The 19,522-nt window shown below is 40.1% G+C and overlaps 1 protein-coding gene across 1 annotated transcript; it reads left to right on the top strand.

The window, feature by feature from the left end:
- The first annotated feature begins 813 nt into the window (after nt 1-813).
- LOC132102682 (iroquois-class homeodomain protein irx-2-like) lies at nt 814-5,226 on the top strand. Its single transcript, XM_059507276.1, has 5 exons — nt 814-1,372; nt 2,418-2,820; nt 3,087-3,716; nt 4,053-4,121; nt 4,365-5,226. The coding sequence occupies exons 1-4, from the start codon at nt 1,154-1,156 to the stop codon at nt 4,100-4,102; spliced, it is 1,302 nt and encodes a 433-aa protein (XP_059363259.1). The 5' UTR covers nt 814-1,153; the 3' UTR covers nt 4,103-4,121; nt 4,365-5,226.
- Nucleotides 5,227-19,522: the final 14,296 nt, after the last annotated feature.

The following is a 19,522-nucleotide window of genomic DNA, read 5'->3' as shown; positions in this document are numbered from 1 at the left end:
TTCACCAGTCGTCATGAACAGTGATGTGCTAAAGCAAACTATTCCTGCTGAATTAGTTGTGAATATATGTTACAGGTAGGGGAAGACAAACTCCTGCTGTCAGGACTGAAGACCTCCTGCGATTATAGAGCAGAAATATGAAGAGGACACACACCTCCCACCGGCCTGAGCGCGCACTGCTGCTCCAGCTTCACAACTCACCAATCAGCCTTCGATTCAAAAGAGCAACACTCTCTGTTACAGAGCTGCGCGGTACACACATATCTACCAATGCAACGACCGAGTTCTGATGGTAAAACTTGGTCAGTGGAGAGAAGGGACGGCTGATTTTATATTCACTCTTCATGACTCCACAAATTACTCATATTGTGTCCGTGCAACAGGGATCCTGTGTGTTATAAATAATAATAATAATAATAATAATAATAATAATAAATTACAGAAACAAAAATTCAACCAACTTATTTTCTTTGGAAAATGCTTTTGTTTATTGCATGCATTCCATTGTTATATTATGTGCAACAGTTTTAAGAAGGCAAAAGCACTTTCTTAACGACATGTAATTTCAAATGCAATGGCAATGCGCAATTACGCATTTATTTAGTAGATGTGCTCTTGTGTGACTGTGTAAATACGCTGTAATGCACAAACAAAACCTCTACAGCCTCGGTGGAATTTTTTATATATAAAATAAAAATAAGACAAATGGCAAAATGGTATCATGTCATCCGTCCGCCGTTGAAATAAATAAAAAAAAAAGAAAAATGCGGTAGATAAACGACGGAAACGCGACGACGTGGAAGCAAGGGCTGCTCTCTGTGCGGGTTTTGTTCCGGAATTGCATTTCAGAGCGCGAGAGAGGGGGCGGAGACGGAATATTTAGATGAGCCGTGATTGACAGCTCCTGTTTCTCCAATGCTCTCAGAAACTCGCCTGCTCCTTCCAGCAACTCTTCACTCTCCACTCCCGAGCACTACAAACAAACGGACGCTAGGGGATCTTCATGACGGCACTCTGCTGATCGCTCCTCTTCTGCGCTTTTATTTGTTTTCTTTTATTAGTTTATCCCTGCGCGCGCTGGTTAAATGCGCTGATTGCATCGATCAGCCCGTGCTCTGCCCTCCCGCGTTCCTGTTCTGGAGAAGCTGTAATAATGTCCTATCCTCAGGGTTACCTCTACCAGCCCCCGGGCTCCCTGGCGCTCTACTCCTGTCCGCTGGCCGCCCCGAGGAGCGAGGAGCTGGCCCGGTCCTCGTCCGGTTCAGCGTTCAGCCCGTACCCCGGATCTGCGGCGTTCACAGCCTCGGCCAACGCTTTCTCCAGCCCTCTGCCCTACTCCACAGACCCAGCCACGGGATTCCCGTCCTACATGGTAAACAGCTGCTGTGGATGTAGAGCCGTCGCCATTCACGAGGCATTGTTCTTGATAGGAATGCATGAATATTGCATGATAGGATGGTTATAGTTTTGGTTGCGGGTTCGGGAGTTGCATGCACGCGCGCGCGGGTGTGTGTTTCATAGAGAAGCTCATGCGGGTCATGAATACAAATACTGTTCGGGTGCAGAATGCAGCTGGTTATGATCTAAAAGTTATTTTGTTCGTCCGTTAGGTCGAAAATAAAATGCGCAGCTATAAATGCGCGCTTATTTCCGTGAAACAATAACAGCGTGTGTCCAAATATGTCTTGGAGTTCCTTCAGGCCCACTTTTACAATTTACTTTTGCACGGTTAATAGGCCTGCTCAACACCGGGTTATTTTTTAGACAATAGCTCAAATTATTGGTTGTGGTATTTTAAAATTATTAATAAGAAAAAAAGTGTGTAATTGCACGGCATATTTTTGAGGTGAGATTTGGAGGGATGTGCGGTTAAATAGGCGTTATTTAATCGTCAATTGATGAATCGCAATGCTAATGACAGGGCTCATGAAAGCGGGAGAAAGCGCTCCATATCCAGTGGTTTTCTAATAGGATTTGTAATGCTGCGCTTCACTGATATGCCTCTGACACTGAAAGAGCACTGGGAAAGTCAGCCTGGTGATTATGCAAAATTGCTGCAATTACCCATTATCTGTTATCCACCCCGGTCCATGTAATTGTGCATTCTGATAATTACATGAAGGATTAATCATTGTTTATTGGCTTAATTATTATTAGTATTATATTTTTGGTTACACTTTATAATAACATTAATTAATAACATTAACGTTATATAATGCAGAATAAATCATTAGTTTCTTTGCATTTAAATTAAGCGTTGATTAATTTTGTTTCATTTGCGCTATATTTGTTTTATGATAAAAAGCGACAAAAAGCGTCATACGATACTACTACTACTACTTCTACTACTACTACTACTAATAATAATAATAACATAGATGACTGACAAAAAAAAAAAAAATCTGTTGTTTCTGAAGGGCTCCCCGTATGACGCGCACACCACGGGAATGGCAGGAGCCATCAGTTATCACCCGTACGGGAGTCCAGGTTACCCGTACCAGCTCAACGACCCGGCGTACCGGAAGAACGCCACGCGGGACGCGACGGCGACGCTAAAAGCGTGGCTCCAGGAACACAGGAAGAACCCCTACCCCACCAAAGGAGAGAAGATCATGCTGGCCATCATCACCAAGATGACCCTCACGCAGGTGTCCACCTGGTTCGCCAACGCCAGAAGAAGACTCAAGAAGGAGAACAAGGTGACATGGGCACCACGGAATAAAAGTGAGGATGAGGACGAGGAGGACGGCGATGGGGAGAGAAAAGACGAGCGCACGGATAAAAACACGGACAACAGTGAAGCGTCTGCTGAGGACGAAGGTGCACTACTACTACTACTATTATTATTATTATTATTATTATTATTATTATTATTATTATTATTATTATTATAAGCTAATTTAATTTAAACTTATTTACGGTTGGTAAAAAAAATGTAAAAAGTAAAATGTATACTGCATTTATTGTAAAAAGATATTTGACAACTATATAATGTAGCCCAATACAGAATTATAATGCATAAATCGCAATGCAGTTTTAAGAGAAGTTGTGACAGCAGTGACTCATGGCTGTGTCTTCGTCCGCAGGCATCGGTTTGCACCTGACAGATCGCTCGTGCTCGGTGGAATCGGACGGGGAGAAGGTCGCGTGCAGGACCGGGGACCGGGTTTGTGATTCTGGACCCGATATCAAGGACAAATGCGACTCTGGTGATCTGGACACGGGACGCGAGGTCAGGCAGAGAGCCCCGTCACCCGAGCCGCTGACCTCCTCCCCTCTGACCGCGGTGGAGGCCCCTCTCTTGACCCATCATCACCGAGAGAACAGCACCAACAAAGCATGTCTGGACGGTCAAAACCAAAGCGTCAAGCCTAAGCTGTGGTCATTAGCCGAGATCGCCACTTCGGACCCAAAGCAGCAGCAGAACTGTCCCCCGGGTGTTGGCCTTTTGACCTCCCCGGCGTCCAGCGCGTCTCCAGCAGGCGCAGTGTACCCCGCCACCTCTATATTAGGAAGACCGCTTTATTACACCTCGCCGTTTTACAGTAATTACACAAACTATGGCAATTTCAGCCCGCTGCAGGGCCAAGGGATACTGCGCTATAATTCAGCTGCTGAGGGACTCCTGCACAAACAGAGCGCCGAGTCTCTGCTGAAGACCAGTCCAAACCTGACTGAGCAGCACTTCAGGGCCTCCAACGCAGACTCCAAAAAAGGTGCGTAAAGGGTGCACACGTGCTGCTGAACTCAGCCAGCTAGAATCTGACTTAACTGATTACATGTATTTTAACCAATTGTAAAGTAAATCTTTTATATTAATTAGTCGAGGCACTTTTAATATCGCTCAAATGGTTTTCTTAGCTGGCTGTTGTTGTTTTTGAATCACCGCCGCATGTTTATTATTTTATTTTATTGTTAACGTGATAGGCCTATTTCTTTTTTTCTCAACATTTTTATTTTTCTCATAATCGAAAGCAAAGGTCAAGTCTACATTTTACGAGGTATTTAAGCTGTCCAAACGTTGTACTAAAACGGGTGTTTGTTTTCTGCAGACCCCAGCGAGGTGTTCACAGTAAGAGCCCAGTCATACCTGTCGAGTTAAAGACGGGGAAGATCTTCAAGTAAGTCGCTAATATAAGCATTAAAGTGCAGGTTATGTGCCGTTCTCATGACAACGTTGGAATGTTTCCAAAAGCCACTTCCTCATATTTGATTAGTCGTATTGTTCTTGTCAATAAATATGTTCCACAGAGCATGAATATGAGGCCTGCTTTGTGGTTGTGTAGATTTAGTGCGGATTTCTTAATGCAATAGTTATAGTATATATCTCGACTGATGTAGGTTTTTGTTTCCTTGGTTCACAGGTAGGTGTCACAATTGCTTTGAACAAAGCGAACAAGCCATCACCCCTCTCTCTCTCTCTCTCTCTCTCTCTCTCTCTCTCTCTCTCTCTCTCTCTCTCTCTCTCTCTCTCCCTGGCCAAGCTGTTTGAAACTAACATTTGCTCGTACGCGGATCCTTTTGTGTGCCACTGTACACCCACGGACTACAAAGCATCTGCCTATAGAACAATAACACGTAGCTTACAATTATGGAAAAGAAAAGAAAAGAGATTGTTTAGGCACAATAGCCAGTGTGGTTTGGGTGAACTGTTGATTGATTGATTGATTGATTGATTGATTGATTGATTGATGAAGTACTTTATCCCAACACATGTGACTTTTCGACGAGGAGACTATTTCTCAGGATCCCTACAGTAGCTTCATTGCCGCCAGTCGTGCACGCGCGTGGGACACTGCAGAGCTCGAGCTGTGGAGTGTAAACGAGAACTCGGGACTGGTATAATAAACTTGACTAAGAGTGGAATACATTTGATATTTATTTTTGTAATGCCTATAATTTATGCAAGTTGTATTGCAATGGTGACTGAGCATTGTTTTGTAAATAAATCATGATTGCTTTTTATTTAAAAAGCCGAAGTTACACGATGTTGTTAACAAGGAGACTTTTACTAATTTATATCTCTGATTGTAAATAAAATGCGCTAGTCTGCACTGGCACCACGTGGACTGGCTTTCTTTCAACATTTAAAGCTAGTCTCATTTTCTCATATCCTCAAATAGATTATTATTGCTTTCATAATGTATATGTGTCAGCGTAATAAACAAATTCAGACCCGCTACACAGATTATAAAACTGCGTCAAATTACGCGGCACCATTTAGAGACGACACATTTCAAACTCTTCTTCTTTATTTCTACAAAAGTGCGCTTAACATCTCCAGTGTGTGTGTGTGTGTGTGTGTATGCAGCGTGAATGCTGAATGTGCTCTGGATGGCAGTGAATAATAGAGGCTGCTTATAATCCAGGCCTTCATCTATTTTTCAGCGTGATGAACACAGGGCTGGAGAGGAAGCGTTATGAGCTCCCGGGGGTTTAAGATGCTCAGTCGGCCTTCATTATAGACTGATATCGAACGATCCATAAAATCGTGTCTAAACACCTGCCAGCTCCGACGGGGCCCTGCGCGCGCCCGTGCGATATGGCAATGACGTCTCTCTTATACGGGTGACCCCGTTAACATTTAACTTTAGCCTTTCGATACAGCAATTCTTAAATATAAAGGATGCCTAAAGAAAGATAATAGAGACAACAATAATAATAATAATAATAATAATAACGCGATATAATATCAAACATAATTGTTTTTATTTTTTTATTATTAATAATTGTAAATACAGATTGTAGCCTAAACGAATAATTATTAAATAATCATTACACATATTGAAGTTTTCGAGCAGATTGATGGTTCACGCGCGTTTAGCGCCATGACACATGGCCAATGCTGTTTGCTTTTCTCGATAATATAACGCCAGATTTTGTCACCTGAAGCGTGTTGCGCTGTGCATACACAGGCTTCATTATTAGAGGTGAATTATTGAAATTCAGTCTTTAATCTCAGGTGGGATCCCGGGGGGATGGACCACTGTTGTCAAAATGGCACCACAGGCGGTTTCCATTCATACTCCCTTCAAATGTCAACATTTGTTCTCAATAAAAAGAGTTATTGTTTCTGTAAAACAGCCTTTGAAAACATCAAAGAAGCCCAGGCAGCTCTGTTTGATTGGGATCAGGTAAAGGTGAAGTGAAGGAGCGCGAGAAGCCTGTTCTTTGCGACAGTGAGAACAGAGACATTTAGGCTCTCCATCAGATAAGCAGATTTGAGACCATATCCATATTTAGAAGCCGCTTTGAATTCTAAATACGATATTTGACGACTTGATGATTTAATGCTGCGCTTGTGAGTAAAAAATAACAATAATAGCCTAATAATAATTCAAACGAAGATATTTTAATGCAGTTATTGGGATTTGTTAATAATAAGCTATTCAAAACGAAACGCGTAAAAACAGATTAATTTGATAGTTACTTTATGAAAAATGTCTAAGCATTTCTCTCGCTCTCTGTGTGTGTGTGTGTGTGTGTGTGTGTGTGTGTGCAACGCATGCTGGTCCCGCATAGTTCAGTCAATCCGAGCACATTAAAACACGATCTGAAACAGCCTCTAATGGTCTCCCTCTATTCTGCACCGTTTATCTTTACAACTTTAATCTACCATTAGAGTCAGGCCGTAAATAACATTTCAGGTCAGGAAAGGAGAGAAAAGGTATTAACAAATCGAATACATGTGTGTTTAATAAGATCCATCATGTGTCCGAGGCTCTAAAGCGAGACGTGGGTCGGTTCCTCCATAAAGGTGTCACAGGAGATGTCCTCTCATTAGACTGATCAAGGCACGAGAGAGAGTTGGTCTAAATAAGATCATTAGAGCCGTCAGCTCGCCTCTCAAACACAAATACAGGAGATCTCCTCTAAAGACACGGGTGTGTGTGTTCAGGGAAGCTGTTTTAGGATCCACGGTTTATTTGCGATGTTTGTTAGTTTTACCTTCCATAATTTTTTTTTTTTTTTTAAGCGTTTAGCTGTTAACACCAGTTTATGATTTTGTGAATTTGTCAGCTTAGAGAATATAACGTGCTTTTGAAAAGTGTTTCTTATATATTAATCTTTATTTATTTTTATTTTTTAATTATTATTATTATTATTATTATTATTATTATTTTAACTGGGTGGATATGTATTATGTGTTTATTATGTGTATGAAAAGCATTTTCGTGAATGATCAAGAAGGGCTGATTGAACCTAAACAGTGGCAAAATGACAAAGAAAGCAAAGAGAGAAGAAAGACAAATATCGGTGGAGAGTTTAATAAGGGAGTGGATGCTATTCTTTAATATGTCACTGTTTGCATTAATAAGAGAGGTAACTTAATATCGTTAAATATCGTCTCTCACACGCCCAACTAATTTCAAATACAAATAAAAATATGATTACCAGCACTTAAAGATAATACCTAGAAATTAAAGCAAAGTAACTGTTTTTCCTAAGGTTTCATACAAAAATGAGCTCATGATATATATATGCGTGTGTGTATGTAGCCTATTTAGCATTATTATTATTGATCATATTATTTGAATGTTGTATAGGCTACATAATTTTAATACACCGAATGACGAATGTGTTTTAATCATATATAAAAGTAATGCAGAAAATTAATCCGAAACATCAAAAATTGTGATGCAGTAGCCTATGAGTGTTCGTGTCCATCAGCTTGGCCTGTCAGCAGTTCACCGGTCTGACACAATCGATGTTTGTTCCACACACACACACACACACACACACACACACACACACACACACACACACACACACAGGTGTCATATTCCCTGCCCTCGTCAGACGGGATGAATCCAGTCCCGTGATCTAATGTGATCTCATCTCATCTGATCTCGCGCGTCACGCGTTTCTCTCGGTTAACGCTGGGATTTAATTCAAGAAAGATGGCCGTGTTAATGAGTCTCGCTCACGCACCGAGACAAGCACCGAGTCCCCATTAGTGTCTCGAGCTGAAGTTTAAAATAAGCCACGCGTAGCGCGCAGCTCCCGCTCTTCTGCTTCCACCTGTGCTTCTCTTTGCGGCGCACATTACTTTTCGCTCATGCTTCACAAACAAACTCAATATCCCCCGAAGAGTGCGGTCATCAGCCCACCGAAAGAAGCTCCGCCGATATCCGCTAATTACAATTGTGTTTAGCGGGTCCCGGTCTGAATGTTAATGGGCTCGTGTTCGTCGAATAAAGAGCAGACTGGGGCAGCCCAGCGCATTTTCACCTCTTAGAGAGCCATGTTCAGCTGATAGCATCTGCTCCAGCCAAGCTCGGGGTCAGGCCTGTGCTTGCCGCTAAGTCATTAGCTCAAATTACTCTGCTAGTTTCTCTCAAGTTGTGCAGGGCTCAAGCACTAGATCTCCCCGGCTGCTGCCCGCTGCCTGTGGCTCCCCTGGAAGCCAATACTCTCCAAGGGGATCAGGGCGGCATTAACCCTCTATCCCCTCCCTCAGAGAGGTCACTGATGCCCGCACTTCCCCAAACAAATATAGCTAATGCGGCTGGAGGAGCAGGATCTATTGGGTAGCATCTCGCTGGCCAAATCCCGGCTGGATTCTTGACCCTTTGAAGTTCTCTGAGTTTGCTTACACAGAAGTTTACACCGTTAAGTCAGGTTTCGACAAGAGGAAACTGAAAGTGGGAACTGCGAAACCCAGAATCCCTTCTTCCTTCACGACGTCCTTTGACTGAAGGAAAGCTGTAGATCTTGATTTTCCCACACCACCTTCTTCATCCTCCACCCTTTCTGTGTAATTACTCACTCACTCAAGGTCATTGCTGCAGGACGCTAACTAATTAAGGTGAAGCAATAAGTCAAAACTGGTTTTTCTTCAGGACCCATATTTCACAATAGACTTCAAGTGATCCAGCACATAACCAACATTGTTTAAAAATAACTAACATGCAAAACTAATTAAACAAGTTTCAATCAATTCAATTTGTAATTCATAGTGGCAAGATGGACTTTTAATAAAACTCTGCAGTCTTTGCCGTAGAAAGGGGGGAATTCAGAAATTGGTGTCTACTCAACAAGGGAAACTGAGAAAAAGGCCTGCGGCGATCTCCTTTTCCAAAAAACGATATATTACCCATAATGCACTTTTGATTTTGGTGCTGTCCTACTTTCGAACTGCCAGTCTGTGAGTGTGAATACAAAAATACAGACATTTGATCTGTTTTAACAAAAGCTCTGGAGCTGTAAACAAAAAAACTTGCGCATTTTGCTGTCTTTTAATTAAGTTTCAGCGAATTTTGCTGACAAATAAATGGAGGCATCTGGATCACATTGTTCACTGAAACAAATTTCTGACATTGTAACAATGCAAAGCTGATTGAAAACTGGTAAACTTCTCCTTTAATTAATACATGAACTGCATTAGCATAATAATATGCAACAATCTTAACATAACAGACTGAATAGAAGAAACAACACTGAATTGTTGGAAAGCAGGCAGAACAACACAGGGCTAAATTCTGTATAAAGCTTGTCTTTAGTTGTGTGCTTCATACTCTTGGAAGCAATAATTCACAGCGCAAAACACACTGTGGTCGACGAAACAAACCGTGTTTTTCTTCTGTTGCAAGTGGAGCCATATTAAATATAGTCTGGATCATATTTTCTTGAACAGGGTTTGTGGTTTTTGAAGATGAAGGCGTGTCACAACCTGTCCAACTTGTTACTGTTTCTGTAATGTAATACTAAATGCATGATTAGATATTTAGGAGAGTTTATTTATTTGATTCCACCACACTATAAAAATAAATATGCTCACCCTGACACTTCCACATGCAAATAGACATCCGTGTGCCTATAGACATCATACATCTATTAAACAAACAGCCTTCAAATTCATGGGGTTTGTGGGCAGTACAATGGAAAAGAAAAGGGGAATGTGTAGAGTTGCATGCAAATCATTGCAACATTTCAAGACCTACTTCAGGCCTTTTGACATGAAACACCAGAAATCAGCATTAGATTTTCTGAACACTCCAGGGAAACCAGTACAGTGATGAAATCATGCTGTCATATATCTGTGCATCAGTGATGAGGATGATGGAGCAGGATTCACACGTGAGGAGAAGCGTCTGACCTCAGATCAGCTGTGACACACAGAGAGATCCACAGGAGGAGCGCAAGCAGACCACATGCTTTCTCTTTCAGCTCTGTTGTGAGCTGTTTAAAGCGAGCATGACAGAGCTTCCTACCTTTTCCTCCCGCGTCCTCCCTCCAGATTTTCTTGTTAAATGCTATCTGTCAGGTCCATCAGATAATTAGCAGCGGCTGCCTTTAAAACACTTCTCTGTCTTTCCCCTGTCTGTCGTCTTTTTTGAAGAGAGTTTATTAGAGTGTTCAACAATGTTGAAGGAGAGCCTAGACACAGGAGAAACTGAGCTCTCAGAGCTCTTTAATGTGACGCAGAATCAGCATCCACCGTTGTGCAGCAAGACTTCAGACTCATCACCTGGAGAAGCCACGTCTGTCAAACTCCACCACGCAAGCGGGGAAGAACAGCACTGAAAAGATTTTAAATGCTTCAAATATAGAAGAAAACAAGGCAATGACAAAGGGATTATGCACAGATTTACCTGAAAGTACAAAACACACACACACACACACGCTTGTGTGTATATATATATATATATATATATATATATATATATATATATATATATATATATATATATATATATATAGTAATCAAAATTATAAAGTGTAAACTCTTTCTAGGGAGGTTTTCCTTGCCACTGTCATTTTCTAGGTTGCTCAATGATTCTTTATTAATTTTCTGATATGCAATGCTATATATATATATATATATATATATATATATATATATATATATATATATATATATATTAACCAGTGCTGCAGTGTTTGTTAAAATTTCTATAATAAATGTGAATGTAATGTAAATTTTAATAAATAAAAAAAAAAATGAATAAATGTTAGTAAATTTATTTTTTTAATCACCGCCCCAGTGGTTGTTAGATTGTACTATTGTTATTATTTTTATTTTTAAATCAGAGGTTGTTTGTTATTGTTTTATAAGACATAAAGTGCATTTCTGATATATATATATATATATATTTATTTATTTATTTGTGGCTCTTGAAAAGTAAAAAAAAAAGTACAAATTCTTCCACATTAGAAATGGGATTTTGCCTTTATATTTATAGGTTCATCATATCTGGCTGTCCTTGGCGTTATAAAGAAGTAACTGTGTCACATCTGGAGAAAAATGCTTTAAACAGATATTTAACAAAGCACTCATTTGCACAACAATAAACAAGTAGTTTTAGGTGATCCGTAGCATGACTAACAGCTCGTCGAACAAAAACTGTGGGAAGACCTCCTGACATTTCAGAAAATGAAGAAAACAAGAACAGACATTGATCTTCTGTCCTCGCGAGCATCTATTTATACTTGGGTTAAGGTCAATTTGAAGACAAACAGCATGTGGTGAGTTGTCATGAAGATTGAGAAGTGGAGTGCCAACAACTGTGGCCAGCCGAGCCTCTGTCTGTGTGAAAATATGTGTTACTGCTAGGTTTGAAACAGTATACGGCCAAAATGCTTCCTCCACATGCTCTGGGACGCTGTAGTTTCTCTCATTATTAAGCATATTTCAGCAGTGGAAATGTCAAGAGTTCAGCCTCAGCTCTTTTCCTCAGAAACCCTCTAAAGCTGATATAATTCAAAGCCGAGAAGCTTATAAAAGAGCTGAAAAGTATGAAAAGTAGTGTTTACTTTGGTCTGTTGCAGTTGGCCTTGCAGCCGCGCTTCCACACGCTACATAAATCAGCACTTTCTCCTTTCTTATTGTCTCGCGACCATTATTCTCAATTACTTTCGACGTGTCTTTGAAAAAAAAGTATCAAGAGACGGTATTTAAGTATCTTATTGAGTTATCCAAAATGAAAAGTGATTAGAGAGTGCAACCAAAGTACAAGATACAAGGAGGCAAATGATTCTCTTGATAGGATTAGAAAATGATGAACCACTTCAAAAAGGTTAATCTGCATATCTCATTAAAGGTACTCTGGTTGGAAGTCCACTAATAACAATATGGTGTTGAAAAATGTGCAGAAGAATTCCCTGTGAAGCACTCCACTTTTATACAGAAAACCCCAAATTATTAAATAAAGACTTTCTCTCTTAAGTACATTTAAAAGCACAATTAATTGCCACAGATGTGAGGACCAAAGCAGCTGCTGTGTTGTCTTTGTAATGCATTATGGGAAGAAATAAAATGCATCTCCAGGGGTAGCATAGCCTGCTCTTTTCTTTGTTTGTTCGCCATATTTTCATGTTTTCACAGTGCAACCATGCAATAAACCTTCAGCTGTGCTTTTGATGAATTGCATGAAAAGGAGTGATTCATCAGTCATTAATTAAGTAAAAGGAAAGAAACCTCACTGTTTGCTGTAAACGACCAGAGATCTGGGCTTAGATTCACACTGTTACATACATGCATATCATATCAGTCCACACTAAAGCCCAGAGCAGTACAACATCAACGAGACTGGTCTGGGAATGTGAAATAGCTGTTTTCATGTCAAGTAACAGCTGGTTCAATCAAACATGAATTAGTGGTTGTTTCTGTCTGTTTTACTTCATCATGTCATCGGAAGCAGAGCAGAAGCTAAAGGTGAACATCACAATATTGATTCTGTAACTAACTGACTCTCTTTTGACAGTCATTCAATTAATTCTGCATATTCTGACGGCACACTTTCCTTATATTCTAGAAATAGATATAATAACCTCCTTGAACAGTAGCAACAGAGCTTTTTTTCACATAGAAAGTACTAGAGATGAGTGTGTTTCTTCATCAGGTTTGTAGAAATGTAGCATTGCATCAGTGTCTCATCAATGGATGCTCTGCAGTGAATGGGTGCCGTCAGAATGAGAGTCTGATAAAAACATCACAATAATCCACAGCACTCCAGTCCATCAGTGAACATCTGGAGAAGACAAAAGATGAAACACATCCAGCATTAAGATGATTTTAACTCATAATCCATAATAACACTTCCTCCAGTGAAAAAGTGCATCTTCTCGTCTCTCACATCAGAATCCAGACACATATCTGTTTAGAGCTGTTTAAACGCTGCTTGATCTGTGCAGATTTCTCTCCTGATTCAGACCAGAACACTTTTTCACTGGAGGAAGAGAGTTATTCTGGACTCGTATTTTAGCTGGAAGCAATGGTTTGAAGTTAAAAGTGTTTGATGGATTTGTTTCAAACATGCAGAGATGCTGCTTGAGGGACTGGAGTCATGTGGATTATACAAGAGTTGGTTATATTTATTTTAACATTATTTTGATTTTATTAAAATAAATATCTTATTAAGGATACTCTAGTTTCCAGTCCTGTAATAACAATAATAGTGTTGAAAAAATAAATGTGCAGATGTGATTTCCTTGTGAAGTACTTGGTTTTATACAGAATACATTTTTAGTAAATTGTAATATGTTTATGATTTAATTAATTATTACCTTTTCGTCAGCTTACAAAACATCATGTAATTCCTTTGCAACCATGTACTTGTGTGCTACTGAAGGTTGACAAAATTATATTTCAGCAGATGCATGCATTTCAAATGTACAATTTCCCAGTAAAAATGACCCTGCAACCAACGAATGTCCTCTTGAACCCTTTTTTTATATATATGACCACATTCATTTGGCCATTTCATGGGGACTCACTGAAATGACATAATGAAGGGGAAAAAAGTGCAATAATCTATTATTTATTATGTATAAGCATTTTTGTTAAGAAAACTATTTTCCCTCAAGTATTTCATTTGAGATTCCTGTTTGAGGTTAACAGCAGTCCTGCCCAGTCCCACAAATGAAAAGGCGCCCCTCTGGTGTGGAGATGGCCGTCCCCTTCTCTTCTATAAATAAGGTTCCTCCCCATCTGCGGCCCGCCAGAGTCTGAGGCTGTTTATGGTGGCATCTCTCGCATGCCTTTCAAGCCCATCCGCACTCAGCCAAGTCACACAGGAATATTAGTCGTTTCTCATCTAATCAGTCCATCCTTACGCCCAAGACTTCAATTCATTAGAAGCTCTCAGCGATGCAGGCCAGCTGTTTCCGCCGCTTGGCTGAGAACGAGGTGAGGAAAGACAGGCAACCCAATCCACGGCTGCGCTCCATGCAGAGCTTTCTGTTAGAGCTGTAATGTCGGGCTGCTGTGTACACTAATTCAATCAGGTCCACACGGACCCACGCGTCTGCGGCTCTGACACTGAAGAAAGGAGGGATGAGTCTGCTTTTTCTTTTCAAAATGATAAGTTGCAGTGGCCGTCTGCGTGAGGAATGCGCAGACACATTAAGCTGGATATCAGAGCAGGGAGATTACGAGATGTATTGTGTCTGATTTGGACAGAAGTGTTCCACTCTCAAAGGCAGGAGGGGAAGTAGTTTAAGGGGAGCGAGAGGCAGCCATATATCTGCATGCGCTTGCTGAACGTGGCTGATAAAATACTGACTCAGACATAATCTGGAGAGCACCAAATAAAGCCTGGCTTGCTGATGGTGCGGCCTGGAAGCTACTGGTCATTTTCTGCCGTTAAAGGGACAGTTCACCTGAAAATTAACAAAACGATTAGTCATTTCAGAAAAAAAATAAATAAATATATATATATATAATAATTAAATACTTTTATCAACAAATATGCTTCCTGCATGACCTTTTCCTAGTGAAGACCCTTATGTGTCAGCTGAGGTTGACTTTGAAGTTGTCTAAATATACATTTTAAACCATCAAAAATGATCTATAGCCCTATTCGGACAGTAAATGTTCCTGATGTGGGAAACAACAATATATATATATATATATATATTTGCATGGCACTTCTGAGATATTACTCGGATAGTGATTTGTTGACAGTGGAGAAGCGAGTTCTGTGATTTTACGAGCCCGGGAACGGTTTCTATTTCCATGTATATAATACATATTTTTAATTTGTATTGCATACCTACTGCTGCCATAATAATGACCCATTTAAAGTGTAAATGCTTTTCTTCCTTCTTTTTGTTCTTAGCTCCCACTCGCTGTGGTGGAGTTATAAAAATATTGTTCTTGTAGCCTATACTTTTACAGTATTTCAGTAATAAATGTGCATGCAAATTACTGCAAAGTACAACAGTTACCGTACGGTGTTTGGCAGTGCTCAAAACGGATTTGAACAGTGAATTCTGAGTTGATCTCTTCTTGTAAACTCAGAGACCTGGTTTGGGATTACCACACAACCTCTATGTTTGTCAAAAAACATATTCAGCCAGGGATATTTTCACGCGAATGGTGAGAGGGAAACATTGACATTCTGGATTCAGATGGCAATAAAACCACCAACTAAACCCTTTAAGTGATGAAAATATCTTATGTCCCCATGAGAAACAATTACTGTCAGAATCAGGCTTAAGTTGAGCCCCGTTCACTTCCATTAGAGACAAATCCTGCATTGCTTTCCTCCAAAAAATTAAAGGGATACAGTTGTTGTCATCAGTTGAACACAAATAAAGATATTCTGAAGAGTGTTGGTAACCAAACAGATGCTTGCCATTGACTTCCATTGAATTGATTTATTTTCATATTGTGTGAGTCAATGGCTACCAGCAGCTGTTTGGTTACCAACATTCTTCAAAACATCTTCTCTAATTAGTTCAAAGCTATAGAAAGAAAGTAGTATACATCTTGAATGGCCTGGAATTGAATACATAATCAGGAAACTCATTTTGGGCTGAACTATTCAGTATATGTATTGTGATGATACATAGTGCCATATTTGTACAGACTTTTCTTCGAGGGAAGAGCGGACCTTCGTGTCAAAAGAACAGGAAAGCTTTCCTCCAAATTCCCCGTCCCCTCGTGCCTTCAGAGCAGAAACACAGCACAGAAGTCTGAGGTGTGGAAGAGCCACGGAAACACCTCGGGGCCGAAGCCAGCTATTCAAATGATGCAGGCCTGTGTTTGCTGCTGATCTGTGTGCAGCCTTGTCTTGTATGAACTATCAACATACAGCGTACAACAAAACAAGTCAACTCAACTTGATCCGTGTAGCACATAATAATACATATGGTTTAAAATCAACTTTACAAATGTCATAATGCTGTCTGTACAATGTTTTAAATGCCTTTATAGTGCTTTACAATAAACCGGTTGGTTTTGTTCTCTTTAGAGATGTAAATATAGGCCAGGCTTATTTTTTAAAGAGGTTTAAATATCGGTTGATTTAAAGGAGTACTGGGGTATATTTGATTGATACTTCAGGTACACTTTAAATATCTTGCATTTAAAGACCGATATTTTACAGAGGTCATAAACTCCTAATCTTATATGAGTCTTAAGTGATATGTCAGTAAATATGGATTTAAATTTGGATTTGAAGTATACTTAGCATGATATTATTGTATTTTGAATAAATTATGCCATAGTTTTTTTTTTTTTTATTTACTAGAGTGTTCTGTTAAGAAATTTAAATGTCGGATGTCTTTGTTCAATTAAAAGATTTAAATATCAGTTGGTTTTATTCTATGAAGAGATGTAAATATTGGTTGATTTGTCCTAAGCAGGAGTAAGATTTCTCAAAAGGTATTCATTAAATCTGATTTGTTGTCAAAGGTGAAAGGTCTGAAGAACTCTGATGCTCAAAAGTAATTAAGGGATTTGGATGGTTTGTTTGGTGAAAGAAAGCATCAGTGAAGATACAGCTGGTTGGCTTAACTGAAAACAATTTAAAAAATCAGCTGTCAAAGAGTATGATGTGAGTTTACCATCTTCCAAATTAAGAGATCAAGGAAACCGCTGTGTAAAGGAATCTCTGTGAATGAAGATAAATACTAGAGCATTTAAATAGAAAACATTAGTAATTATAAATGCTATATTCAGAGATGAGTCCAGCTGATACAGAATGTGTGCCATTAAATACACCCCTGGCTTTAAGGTGTGTCTGTGTGTGTACCTCCACGATTACTTTACAGTATTAATTCAAAACCGCAAAAGAGCTTTCCACCTCATGTATTATTTTCTTCAATGAGCCTCATAAATATAGTCACACAGACTTATTTTATGGTGCTTTTTTGGAGTATAAATAACCATGCATACCCCATCAGTTTATGGTGAAATCTTGAACATGATGTCAGAAATAAGTTTGATCAGAACAACGAGCGTGAGTAAAGGATGACAGAATTGACATTTTGGGTGAACTACTAAATAAGAGCTGTTTGAAGATCAGGTTGATCTCGTCCACAGCACTCTGTGAACCCAGCAAAGGTTGACGTCTCCTCAGCCAAGGTTTGTGTTGCACTGCCCCCTCTGTGCAGTATCTGAAAGTGAAAGAACACATGCGCCTCCTTCAGAAACAGAAGTATGAATGAACTGCACAGCTGAAATGACAACGCTGCGCTCGGGTCGGCGTGTAGGATTTCACTCCTGCTCTACTGTATGTCCTGCATCTCACATGCTTCGTGAAACATACAATTATGACAAGCTGAAGATCACAATAAAAGACTTTCACAGGTGCTCTCCTTCACGTGTGTATTTGCATGTCTCTCGACCCGCTGCCCTTGGCCTTGATTCACCACACCTGTTTTAGTAATAAAGACACACGGACCAGCAGCAGATCGGGCTGCCACGGGCCCAGGGGTAAGAGCGCACACCCTCTGACACCAGATGTGTTTAATTATTGCTATAAACACCACTTCATGTGTGCCCATTCTGCCTCACAGCACACTTAAGAAACTAAACAGATTGTAGAACACAGTGTCCTAATGCTGTCTGCGAGGGATTTGGAAAATAAAACACTTCCTTTTTGACTTTCAGTCGGTTGGCAAGGGCCACACAGAATGAGGAATGCACTCCCGGGGCACGGGGAGGGAGGGTTGTGGGAAAACTTTAATTAAAAGCTTGTCAGTGCAACTTCACCTGGGCGAAACAACCCCTCCTGACTCCAGGCTCTGCTGGCGCTCCGTCTGCGGCGGGACGGCTTGGGAACGCAGCTGTGTTTGGGAATGCAGTCGGAGCAGCTACTGTAGGGTTTAAAGGAGCTCTGGATCCTCTGGCGTCCGTGACCTCGCTCTCACCCGGTGGCTGCTCTCCAAACACATCTTTTATCCTCATTCATATTTCAGTTTTGTGATCTGTATCTGTTGTGGAGCTGAAATGTGAGTCTCAAAAAGCTACAAAAGGATTCTGTCTTCACGGCGCACTCAGCCAAGTCACAGAGACCAACACGGCCACCAATATCCACTGCGTGGTACTTTGGAGACAGTTGAACTCTGAGGACATCCGTGTGTTTGACCCCAGAAGAGCAAGAGATGATCAGTCGCATGGACAAGGCTGTGTCCCAATGATACGAATCAGTATACTGTGAACTTATTGAGGACTAAACATTCACTAAACTTAATACAATTACATGGTTGCACATTCAAACATCGCTGGCATTACAACATCACTGTATAACGGGTCGTTCACACAGAATGTGTCTTTTCATTCTCCGGTGCTACTACTTTTCTGTTGTTTTCTATGTAAACACATGCTAGATGAACGTGTTGGACCATTGCACTCACGTCTCGTGTCTTTTGCAGCATCTCGCACACAACACAACATTATAAAAATGCACCGCCCAAGTTAAAATAAGTAAAAAAAAAAAAAAAAACCACGCCTGAAGAACTTGCATTATTTTGCTCCATTCCACTGCCCACGTCTCACATTTTTTTCAAAGCATGTCCTTCAGCTATCATCATGTGAGGTTTATCATGCATGTTTGTGGCCGTCAAATGCAATTGAATTATGACATGTGTGGTAGTCTTCTCCATTTCTGAATATTGGTTCCCTCAACAAAACGCTGACAGGATTTTCCATCAGCAAACATTCTAAAAACCCATTGAACAGGACTGATAAAATATGATCTTGTTTCTGGCCTAAAGTTTGTCATCCCCGCAGCTCTGTAGAATGAACCATGGGCTGAGCACACAGATATCTGACTATCCATGTTCATGCAGGACTCTGGAAAACAGCAAACATCTTTCTCAGATGACGCTTCTGTTCAGCAGGAGCACAACGTCAAGACTTCCTGAAACAGTGGCAAACAGCAGTCACACAAGCACTTCAGACTGGAAAACAGAAGTGTCTCTGATGGGCAGGAATTAAACACGCTGTGCCACATTTAGATTACAAGCTAGATTCAGATGCAGAGGTGCTTCCTCAAATGACTGACACCTGTCTCCATGCTAAACTCACAATTTGAGATAGTTTGGAAACGTGCTTCTAACAGCTCATATTACACAGAAATATTAAAATCAACAAGCAACATTTATGACTTAATTTTAAGTTACATTCATTTTAACATAAAATGTCACAGAAGTATGAAAGCCTATTTCTGTCATGAAACAAACAAACAAATAATGAAATTAGTAATTGAATAGCGAGAATTGCAGAATTAAACTCATAGTTATGCAATTAAGATTTGCATTTTTCTCTGAATTGTGAGAAAGTGTTAAA

The sequence above is a fragment of the Carassius carassius genome, chromosome 24 (assembly GCF_963082965.1).
Source record: "Carassius carassius chromosome 24, fCarCar2.1, whole genome shotgun sequence".
NCBI lineage: Eukaryota > Metazoa > Chordata > Actinopteri > Cypriniformes > Cyprinidae > Carassius > Carassius carassius.
Note: the sequence above shows the minus strand (reverse complement) of the source record. Positions and strands in the feature narration are given on the sequence as shown.

What these genes read in the sequence shown, in the direction of transcription:
- LOC132102682 (XM_059507276.1), top strand. Translation starts at nt 1,154, where the DNA reads ATGTCCTATCCTCAGGGTTACCTCTACCAGCCCCCGGGCTCCCTGGCG. An exon ending in CGGGATTCCCGTCCTACATG is followed by an intron (nt 1,373 to 2,417) that starts GTAAACAGCTGC and finishes TTGTTTCTGAAG; the next exon opens with GGCTCCCCGTATGACGCGCA. An exon ending in CAACGCAGACTCCAAAAAAG is followed by an intron (nt 3,717 to 4,052) that starts GTGCGTAAAGGG and finishes TGTTTTCTGCAG; the next exon opens with ACCCCAGCGAGGTGTTCACA.